Below are 12,206 nucleotides of genomic sequence, written 5' to 3' on the forward strand. Positions count from 1 at the left end.
ATGAATATTTTATCGTCGCGTGCAAAACGAACAGAGCAAAAAGTGGAATACCACCATACGCGCGGCTGTGTTATGTTCTCATAGTTGTTGGTGCTGTGAGTCGTCATTGGCGATTGTAATTGAACTTATGTCAGAGATCGTACCTTACAAAAACACACGTGACATTTGCATGATGCGTAACGTGTAGAAAATTAATCCAGTTGGTAACAATCGACGCGTATGTGTTGCATATCGTGTAAAATAAGTCAAGAATAATACGCTTAAGGGATTGACTTCTTCTTCTTCTCTCTCTCTTTTTTTTTTTTTTTTTTTTACCGTATTAAGACGCATGTAAAATGAAACGAAGATTAATTTGCAATATTTCTTACGGTATGTTTCGACAAACAATAATAAGTATCAATTGCAATTACGCAATCGGCAGAGAAATATTCTTATATACAGTATGTATATGCTCTATTTTGAAGATATTTCATAAGAAGTTCAATGACTCGCACTGTATAATTGAGAACATGAAAATAAAATATTTGTACATAGTAACTGCGTGGAATCTGCAAAGATAGCGCGAATTGCAATGAAAACATTTGATTATGATTTCGTTATTCGTCACATTTTTTTCTTTGCTCTTACGCGATATTTACTTTTGCCCTATTTCTCAAAATAGAATGGGAACAGTAATTGATAAGCTGTAATCTTTAATAATCTTGTAGAACTTCAATCCTATTGATACGAAAGATCATAGTTAAACAATTGGTTTAACAAGTTAAATCGCAAGTTTAATAAGTTTATGGTCAAACGATTTTGATTTACATTACAATAATATCGAAAACAATTGTTCGATTCTGAGGCAAAAAGCGATTAGTATTATCGTATTTGGTAGGGAGAATAATTTTATTACGTCGTGGAAGGCGGACGTGACTATACGCACGCTATGTTGACCATCAAGTTAAATCAAGTGTATCGCTAATTGCTTCGAATCCTTGCATGTGATGGATCAGATTTTCTTACGTGTCCATCGTAATTAATCATCTCTGAAATTTAATTTATAATTCCCTATATTAAGCCAACAAGGATTTTCCAAGTTAGAAATCGTCCAACTACGAAACAGCCGTCTGGCCGTTTTTCTAAAAATTTTTACAACAATTAAATAAATTAATAAATTTAAGTCTATAAAACAGACTTTCTTTTTACGATATTTACTATCTCTCGATTGAATTCTATAAACTATACAATCTTCCAAGCTGGAAATCAATCGCGTTTAAACAGTCTGAAATTTCATATAAGTATGAAATAATCATCGAGCAGGGGAAATATTCCATTCAGTTACGCAGCTACGAAAGGCTTGTCTGCGAGTCTAAAAATTAATGCGAGCGATAAAACGAATGTTGCCCTTTTGTAAGAACCAATCGATTCTGTTTAAACAGTCTACAATTTCGCATAAGCACGAAACGATCATGGAGCAGAGGAAATATTCCATTCGTTTATCCAGCCACTTGAAAGGCTTGTCAGCGGATGTAAAAAATAATACGAACGATGAAGCGAATGTTTCCATTTTGTAAGAACCTCAAAACTGAACTCTATAAACTATACAATTTTCCAAGTCGAGAATCGATTCTGTTTAAACAGTCTACAATTTCGCATATGTACGAAACGATCATGGAGCGAAAGAAATATTCCATTGATTTATCCACTCACGAAAGGCTTGTTCACGGTTCATAAAAAATGTGATGCGACCGATGAAACGAATATCCAAAATGAGACTATTTTGATCGAAATTGGTAGCGTGACACGCGCTTGAATGGAAGAGCAGTGCGCGCACCGGCAGCCACGTGCTGCGCAAACCGGGTTGCGCGTCGGGTTTATCCCCTCCCCACCACGCCTTTCTCCTAGGATCGGAGTATTAGACTCACCCCGAAAGCGCGGTGGTACAGTGTTGCTTCAGTCCTCGTGAAGTGAAGCGTGCATACCCGAAGCGATCGATCGTGAAACGAACAAATCGAATTTAACGTCATATCTATCCGTGAACACAATTTCAGTCACAGAAAAGCTCTGGCAAGTTCGAATCGACGAAACTTCAATTCCAGAAGTTCTCCTTCTGAGCTTTCGACATTGTATACGTATATTGTATACGTATAATATCGCTGTGACTTATTGACCGTTTCGTTCAGATCAATTACATTTCATCCAAACATAAGCACATTTATCGCGAGTCTGAGAGGCAAGAGGGAAAAAAAGACAGAAATCTTCGAGGCAAAAGGAAAGCAAAGTTCACGTCGATAGATAGGCTTGAAGCATCGCAAAGTGTCTTCTAAGAGCGCACTGTCGCGCGTACTGGTCTGAAATTTCGACGATACACTGGTGTGTATTTTCAGCGCGATTAGTAGACGCGGGTTGGTACGTTCGCTTCTAGAAAGGTTTGCGCCACGGCGACTGATCTGATCGCAGTGAGATCTTGGACCGGCGTTGAGACGCAGAATAAAACGCATAATGTAAACTGTTTCCTGCGTGATCATAGTCGCAGAGAAAAATATATATCAGAGTATAGCAGTGATAAAACGGTGGAGGCTGGAAATTCGAGTTTCATACTTCAGAGGCGAAAGAATCTAGTCAAAATGCCGAGGCCAAAGTTTTTAAATCCCATCGCTAAGATCTCCAAGTTTCTCAAGCAGAAGACGAAGGTAAACAAAGTTTATTTCAATTTAAAGTCTCCTTTCTGCTAAATCAATTTGTTCTGGTTTTTTCTTTTTTTTTTTTTTAACTTTTCTTGCTTCTCAGTCTCTTTTTGTGGAAAACGTTTGAACGATTCTGGTATTTTTAGTCATGAACAGTTAATAAACGGCTCTTTATCCGTCTCGAACGTAATATTCTTTGCTTTTCTCGAGTACAAGCCAATTGTCTTCCAGGCAATACGAGAGACGTAAATTGGATGTTGAAGTTGTACGCGATATGAGAGTCATCGTTGGTAGAGGACACCTTTTTGGTTTCATTTTCACTTTTTGAAAATGAATGATTTTATCATTTTTCGTAAACGAACTCTGTGCGAATTATGCGGTAAGCTTCTTAATAAAAGCGAGTATACACTTCGCTTCGGTGTTCCGAAGTGTAAATAAAATAAACAAAATTCGAAACGTTCGATTCTAAAAGTAAAGCTCTACGTAGAAACATTACAATGATCTAAAATTATCGTCGAATTATATAAAGAGCGTTTCCAGAAGACAGATAAAAAATTCGATTGCTAGGTTCTATGTATAGAAACAAGTGAAAATGTTTATACAAAGATATGCCCGTACGACGAATATCGAGTATAAAAAAATAGGATCGTCCTCCATTGAATTGCACGCAAACGTCTCGTTTTGTATTCTTCAAACTCGTTCGGAACTCGTTTAAACTCGTTATTCTAATAATATAATCTTCTCTCGATGACTCGAACGTACACCTAAATTTCTGTGCATTCTTTTTGAGACATCGCTGGCCGGCCAAAATATAATTGAGACGAAATATTTCGAGAAAATAACGAAAAAATAAATAAAATTACATATTTTAATATTTCCGTTTTTCTTTCTCTTTCAAAGGCTGAAACTTAATGTACAAACAAATTTTCATTCATCGAGCACGATCTTTTTGTCACAAACGATCCACACGTTTCGCGGATTCCGGAATTCCTTTAGATCACGTTTTCGGCGCGCCATTGACGTAAAAGTAGTGTCTGACAAGTGCAAAAATAAGCAACAATTTTTTTTAGAAAGATCTCTCTAAGACCCTTTCACGTTTTCACGAGTCCCTAGCAAATACCAGGTCAATTTACCGCATATGTTCCTAACAGCTGCCTCTCGATTGACTTTTTCCTTCAGTGGCGTACTCCTCGTTCCCTTTGTTGATTATATTAAGTTACTCTAGTAAATAGAGCTTCTTCATAGTTTACAAGCGACGATTCTCTACCCAGTGTAAAGGTGTTCGATCTATACTGCAACGTAAAAAATTGATTCTCGGATATTTAGAACGGTATATCGATTGGGAAAGTGAGACATGTACTTCTATAGCGTTACGATAATTCTTCATAATTTTCTTTTTTTCTTTTTTTTTTTTTTGTCGGTGTATAATGTTCAATATTTAGGAAAATATTACGGGGAGGATACGTAGATCCGTGAAAAATCACGTTTGTCTTTTTATAAAATTAAAGTTCAGAATACTCTCAGCTGATTTTTAAATTCGAATCGTATTTTTATTTGGTTGTGCAGATTAAATATGCGTGTTTTTGTTATCCTCTGGAGAATATAATTCAAAAATATCGGTTGTATATTAATATGAGTTATGGTTGACGTTGATTCTTTTACACATCATAGATTTGGTGGAACCTATTTCTCTTGTATCTGTGGATGTGACAGATTATTTCTCTCTTTAAAAACGTGTCAAAGTCAGAAAATCAATAAAAATATTCCGGCATATTTTTTCACTCGCGATTTAAAGATTTGAGCGTTTTAAACATTTCGAATTTATGTCTGGCAGCGAGTTTACTCCAAAATATATCGTCGATAATAAAAGTTTTTAATTAAAATAATCGAAATTTGCTGATTTCCTTGAATGTTTCCTTGCTTTCAAATTCGATTCGAATGTAACGACTCAAAGATGGGATGTTAAGATTGTTTAGAAGCCTGTACGAGATATGATCAATATGCTAACTAAATAAACTCTTTTTCTTCGTCACTGGAGCGAAACAGAAAAGAAAGGAAAGAGAATCCAACTGCTTTCCTACGATTCGACAAAACGACGTAACTTTCTTCGACCCGTTTTCTATGTCTCTCACCAGGAACCACAAATTTGCCATAATGTAAAATTCACGAAACTATCTGTTTCACCAGCGATGTGATTTAATTCGCAAAAAAGAAACGTTGTCTCTCTACATACCTTAATTTCAGAACGTTCCATCAAACGCTAAAAAGATTGTGTCAATTGTCTCAGTTGCAAAAAGTTCACCGATTATGCCAGATTTTAAAGTTGGTATACGAACATCATCCCCCAAGTTCAAGCATCGTGCTGTCTCTTTCAAGAATTTCCTTCTTTTCTCGCATGAGCAATGTAACAAAAATCCAAACGTCTGTCAAACGATGTTGTATATAGCAATGACATGCGTAGAAAATTATCCGCCGGTGCACACAATTAGCATATGCCACAGTTAGAAAGATATTATAGCAGCAGCTCGGTTGTGTTTACGTGCAACCGGTCCTTGGCCGCGCCTAGGTCCACCTTTCACAGAATCCGGCTTCGTTCGATATACTAACTACGCTTGAACCCGGCCAATCTCTGACGAAAGTTATGCAATAACGAATAACTATACACGCTGGCTTTTACAGCCGCGACGCGCTCGTACACGCGCTAGGGGCGCGGTCTGCGGCGATGGCTCGACCGTGAGAAGGGGTGGTTTCTCGCGCGCAAGGAAGATCGACACGCTAGGCGAATCACAGGCTAATGGAAATCACGAGGCAGACGGAAGAATGGCTGACATTTAACATTTTTCGCGTTAAAAATACTTGTTGGGATATGAAGCGTAAAAAAGTTGCAGTAAACAAGGGGTGGAGGTTCCCCTTTGTAAAGAGAGAACGTGCTCCTGAGAGCGTTCTATTTGCTCGAGGAAAGCTGTTTCTTTCGTGAGAAAAATAAACCCAATGCGTTTCGACTCTTCGTCGTTACGTTTCTCGAGATAATATCGCGTTTTCTCTGTTTAAATTTTATTTCTTTTATTAAGGATATAAATCTATTACGTTAATCAATAAATCTTGTAGGACGAAATCTCTGTTTTTCTTATCCAGCGAGAAAAATGACAGGGGTACGTCTTTTCGAATGATTTCGTAAAGGAGGAATTACACGGACAAAATGATCCTCCGGAAAAGAGAATTAATGGAGAATATATAATAAGAGCATATATGTGGATTAATTTGCAAATGTTATTTGTTCTTATTCGTAAGGAGTCGAAGTGAAATTTATTTTCTACTAGTTCTTTAAATCATCTCCCTTTTATGTGTCGCGATCTAATGCGCAGCTCGTATTTTGCTTATTCACGAACGAGTAACTGGAAACAGGGACCGCCTGGCAGGAATTAACTAGTCGCTTCATGAAGGATAGCCCAGAACGAAGGGTGGAGCTCGTTCGAGAGTTGAAAGAAAGGAGAAAGCTGGACCTCGCCCATTTTGGGGTGCCCAATTGCAGGGTGGTCCTATAAGAGAATAAATTGTCTAGGCTGGCAGGGGGTTGTTTTCGAACATCTCTCGCAGTTCTCTCACTTTCCCTCGCTAATTACTTTAGCACATTTATCTCCCCCACTTTTCTTTTCTTTCTTATAAAGCAATCTCATTTTGTAGTCGGTAGGCAGACATTAATTAACTATATATTTTGTCTACTTTTACAATGAACATGTAGATTTTTGAAGGAGAATTTGAGAATTCTTTTTCTTTCTATAAATTATTTTTCAGTAAATTTTACATATATTTTTTCTTCACATATTATACGTTTTTGCGCTTACTGGACTCTTATTATGATACGTTTCGTCGTGTATTCGTAAATGCAAATATTTCTATCGAACATCGTTTAAATTAATTTCCGTGGAAGATCTCTCTCGCCCATTTAATACGTAGCTCATTAACCAAGGTCCTTCCAAGTTTTCCTCAGTGCTCGTTAATTCTCCCGTCAGACAACTTCGTGCAATCTCTCTGACGTATCAGACGATCGAAATGGTCCAAAGGAATAACAGAAGCGCAAGTATCCCATTTAATCAGTACCATCGGGGCTCAGGTAAATACAAGTAACCCACGCTTTTCAAAATCTCGAATCTTCCAAGAATCCGTGAACCAGCAACTTAAACAACGTTCCGTTAATAGCTACAAATCAAGTGCTAAAAATTCTCTTTGTCGTATATCGCTACAGCTTCAAACGAGAATTCGAACTCGTCCAGTGAAGATCAACCTACCTTGGGAGAGAAAAAACAGGCCGATCAATAGCGGCGTCGAACGCGGTAAATACGCCAAAATGTTGAAGCATTAAACACGTCGAAGCGGATAGATAACGACGTTTTTCCGTTTTAACGATACTTTCGACGTTCATCTGGCACGCGTTTCAATACGCGAACGCTCTCTTACGCGTGTGTGCGTGTTTAAAATAAAACGAAAGAGCGGCTAGAAGAAGAAAATTCGCGATTCATCTCGTTCCTCGAGGTGTCCTCGTAGAGAGAAAAGGGAAAATTGCAAGGATGCTTGTTGTTCGTCGGTTGTTGAAAAGAAATTACAGTTTCTTTGCTTCTACAAAAATTGGCTTATTACGATGAACATTTTCCGAAATCTTCTTATTTACGGAAAACAAATTCTTTTGGCAGAAATTCGTCGTAATCGATCGATTTCAACAAAAGTTACAGCGTTTTCAAGACGAAGAAAGATCCTATTGGCCGATTTTTGAAGAAGTTGTAGTGTATCAAAGATAAAGGGAGATGCTGAAAGAATCGATCGATTCTAACGAACTTTCCTCAAGAAACACTTTCTTCGTGGAAAGATTATACTTCAAACTACATCTAAGCTTTATGTATTCAGAAGGATATATGTTTCATTGAGAAAACGGTGAAAATGGAGATCTTCGCACCGAGACCAACCAAATCAACGCACATAATCGACTTTTCGTTTCTTCCAGTCCGTTTATTATTCCCATAATTTCTACGCTAAACACCCAACTATTTCTATAATAATCGTAGCGGAACACGGCGAGGAAGTTTACCTTGGCTTCGCGTGCCAACGTACTACGCAGCTTTTCCTGTCATGTATTTTTGTTGTTTTCTGCTCGTCCATACATCTTGGAGATATTGTAGGCGTTGCTTGACGAAACGTCGAATAATTCGTCGGGTTATTTTTGACTGAAATAACAGTTCGACTTACATTAAGTCGCCGAATTTTACGACAGAGACCAACTAGGAACAACGCTCGATTAGCACAAAACGTATTAATACGTTTCTCGCCAACATTGTCTAACGTGTTTTCTGATCTCTTTCTCTAACGGTTTCCAAAGTACGAGGAAATGAACGCAGGCTTTGGACATTTTAATAGAACGAGCAACAAAATTGTAGGAAATGATCGAAGTAGAGAAGGTTTGTTGACCTAACGAATATATTATGTTTTCGCAATAAGGCAAAGTAGTCGTAAATTCTGCAATCTCTCGAGCGCAAGGATACGAGCGAAATTGCATCATCGTTTTTCAAATGAAATAGAAACTTGTGTTACGTTCCTTGTACGTATGGCACGGAGGTCGTAAATTAAGGAAGAGGCGTGCATCATGATGCAGTGCGTTTTGTGGAAACTATTTTAATCTTGGACTGCTACAGTTATTTGCGAATTAATATTCAGCTTGCTCAACGCTTGTTCCCTATGCACTGGAAATATCAACGACTTGAGCGAGACGTGAAGCGTACGAGAGCCATGTGGCACTCAACGTGTCAAGGAATAAAATATCTGTGGATTTTTTAGTCTTTGTCGCGAGGATAAAAAGATTCCTTGATGAACCTAACATACATGTTCAGATCTGCTTAGAAAGAAGAAATGCTTCTACTTTTCTAGAAACAGTCTCGTAAATGACAGAAATTAAGCTGATTGTAGCGACGCTGCGAACAGAGGATCGTACTTATTTCGTACGTATTTCGACCACGTACACGCGCAAACAAGATCGTACTTTATTGTTAAATTGCATAATTTCGCGTACGAACGCGTTCGTCTCGTTTATAAGAGGAAGTCGACCTAATTGGTCAACTTTGATTACAATGCGCCTGTCGTTGTAAATTTAGTCACTGCCACACTTCTCTGATTATTACAATTTCTCGCAGTTGGCTCTATCACATCCAGATTTCTCTAAAACGATCGTGAAAATGTTTAATTGTCCAACATATTCTGCTCGATATTTCCATGAAAAGTTCCGAGAATGTACACGGCGCGACACTCTTTCTACAAATTAGATTGTAGAAAATGATTCAATAGAGAACTAAATTAAAACTTACTGCCTCGAAAATGATGGATAAAACGTTTTGATCGAAGAGTACAGTAATTTTGTACTCGGCGAGTACATGCGTCAAAACTGTCTCTCTCTCTATCTCTTTTTCTCTGCTTCTCTCTAGTTTCCTTTTTACAATCATCGGAGACGTCTATCGACTGGTACAATCTCGTGGTATTCAGATTTCAATTAACCGTGTTCGTATTTGTTGGTAACGAAGGAAGAAAAATCTAAACTATTATAATAGCAGTCGCAATTATGTCATTAATTCAGATGATAGTAGCCGTTAGAACGCGCGAAGAAATCTATAAAAACACTCGATCGAGCAAGAAATCTAACGCGTGTCTAGATCTCTTGGTATTTACAATCGTTCGTTAAACCACGCTGAATGATGAGCCTTCGTTTTCATTTACATCTTAGATCGTTACAATTTACATTTACATTCTGATTTTTTGCTCAATCCATATTCCTTGCTTCACGAATTCACGTTTTGTTTCCTTCTATCAAAACGAATGACGATGACGCGTATTCTCGACGCGTTCTAGCCAAGGTATATCGTAGAATCAAACGAGGAAAATTCGTGGTTTAATTATCTTTGTTGGAATTCGAGCTAGCGTAACTGATTGTGCTCTCTCTCTCTCTCTCTTTCTCTCTCTTTCTCTCGATTCTCTCCAGTCGACACTTTGCGTATGGAGCGTAATTTGCCCTGAATAAGAACAGTTAAACGATCTTTTGTAAACCGTTCTTTCTTTTCGAGTCGGTGCAAAGGAAGATTAATTTTTTGCTGGCGGAATTATAGCGATAAAAATTGGCTCTGTGAGATGAATAATTATTCTGACGGAGAATGACAGTTTTGACAGTTTCCTCGCGTTAAAAACAAAAGACCGAGACTTATCACAATAGGACGAACGAAGAAGAAGAAGGAAAGGCGAAGAAAAGAAAAGAAAAAGAGAAAAGACGATAACGGAACCTTCGAAAACGACAGGCGGAAAAATCGGTCGATTTATGAGCAAAACCTCATCATTGTCAGCGTCGCAGCGAAGGACGATCAGGAATAATACCGTCGAGGACGCCGCGAGTCCCTCGAGAGATACACCCGGCAGGATTCGCGCTTGTACTTGACATTAAAGGAGAGGAAAGACGAAGTAAGCCGGTCGTCGAAAGATTTTTTACCAAGCTCGATGGTCATTTGAAGAGAGAGACTCGTTCGAATGTCCATTTTCAGGCTCAGTATCGAACGAATCATCGGATCGGTCGGATTCTCCATCTTTTCGACGTCGTGCAGACCTTGCAAGCAATTTTCTTCCAACGAGAATATCGAACAAGTAGAAAAATATGAAAATCCGCGAAACTTCGGAGACTTAGAATCGCGAAGTTTGCAGATTTTCCAGATCCGAGAATAGCCGCAGAGGGAACGTTCGCAAAGCTTTGTAAATCTTGTCAATTTAAATCGTTTAACGCGAACGGTGCGTGCGTGAATTTATAAATTGCCGAGAATCGATTGGTAAACGATGCTGGAAAATGATTCCTCGATCGATGATTACTTGGACTTTTCGTCTTAGGGGATCTTACAAGGTGATCGGTTTAGACGTTAAAGTGCTGTGAAGCAGTGAGGAGAAGGATTTTGTCGCGTCACGAGTTCATTTACTCAGACGTCCGTGATTACTTAGTTGCCTGATTGATGATCGATCGGTGAATTCATCGAAGGAAGCATATTTTTAAAGAACCTCCGTGTCGTTGCGATTGTCGAAGCAGAAACGTAGCGCGAGATTATGATAATAGAAAATCAGAGTAATTCGAAGAAGAAATAATTCGATTGTGGTTGGAAGTTGAGCGTCGATAACATCATGATCGTCAATCCCTGCCCGATTCTGAAGTACGTGTTCCAACATTCCTCGAGGATGCTGTCGGTGAGATAATAAATTCTGCACTATGCGTAAAAAATTGTACAAAATTCCCTGTTCGGGTGGAATGTGGCAAAGATTGTCCTAAGACTTCGCCAATCGATAATATCTCGAAAACTTTTGTTTCGTAAGTTATTAATGAGAAAGAATATGCAAAAATCGATATATAATCTAACGAAGGAGTACGCGAAACGTGTCTACTCGCGCATAAATTATCGCGTGCTAGCGCAATGTTACACCGTGACACGCGTTGTACTGGTCTGTCGTTTTAATGCAAGATTTGTACACGAGCAGAAAAGTCACGCGTCAACGACGACGATCGATAGACCGACGACTTACATAAAACGAAGATGGGAAATTCATCGAGAGAAACCGACTTGTCCTCGTTGAAAGTACGTGGGCGAAACGGCGCCCATTATACGCCCGATGAAGAAGCAAAACGAGAAAAAGGCGTACGATCGATGTCTCGTGCATCGTTCGTCGTGTGAAATCCCGAGGTCGCGTGTACATCTGGAAAAATTCACGAGGGGAGAGATCCTAAATCGAGATCGTGGCGTCCTTCTGCGTCAGAAACCACCAAGTCACTCTCGTGGCGCGCCACTCTGGGGTTAAAAATACAGTACAATGTCTTTTATGGGTTTTTAAATGCCGCAGAATATATAGGTCTGTGGCGTGAAAGCGAAGATGCAGGAGAATAACATTGGTCCTGGAAAGTATTCGAACGCTTGTCGTAGAAAGAAAAGAACTTCTAAATTTCTTGGCCTTTGAACGTTGTTTTGCCAAACGACCGTAACTTGCACAACACTTTACTAACTCATAACGTTGGCGCGCGGTTCGATCGTTTCACACGAAATAGCGTAATCAGATAATGTCCAATTTCTAAAATGTATTCCTTGTTATTTGCGCACGTATACGCTACAAACATGCAAAGGGAAAGAAACTGTTTGCAAATTCCTAAGAACCGACTATCGAAATGCTCACTCGCTTCTTCCCGCGAATCGTAAAAACTCGACAATCTACTTGTTGCACCGAAATTTACATTATAGACAACTTCTATCCTCTCTCGAACTCGTCGAGTCGATGCAAAGTGGAAGTCGGCCTGGCAACATTATATAACGCGCGATACACACGCCCAAATATCGAAGAATTTTTTATTTTGAAAAATTTCATAGATGATTCGCGTGATTTCGCAGATTAACCGAAACGTTACTCGATCTCTAAAATAGATATAATATATATATAAAATAAATATCAATCTCGTAGACATAACATCAACTCCGATCGACCTTA

General features: G+C 38.7%; 1 protein-coding gene across 18 annotated transcripts in view; it reads left to right on the forward strand.

The window, feature by feature from the left end:
• Positions 1–12,206, forward strand: part of LOC122567592 (TLD domain-containing protein 2) — a 278,674-nt gene that overhangs the window by 254,000 nt on the left and 12,468 nt on the right. The window contains exon 1 of one of the 18 annotated variants that reach the window (XM_043726314.1): positions 1,938–2,675. The exons of the other annotated variants lie outside the window; for them this stretch is intronic. Within the exon in view, the coding sequence (XP_043582249.1) occupies positions 2,610–2,675 (66 nt within the window). The 5' untranslated portion in view covers positions 1,938–2,609. Of the gene's footprint in view, positions 1–1,937; positions 2,676–12,206 lie in introns of those variants that run through there. 18 annotated transcript variants of the gene reach the window in all.

Source organism: Bombus pyrosoma, linkage group LG5 (assembly GCF_014825855.1).
Source record: "Bombus pyrosoma isolate SC7728 linkage group LG5, ASM1482585v1, whole genome shotgun sequence".
Lineage (NCBI taxonomy): Eukaryota > Metazoa > Arthropoda > Insecta > Hymenoptera > Apidae > Bombus > Bombus pyrosoma.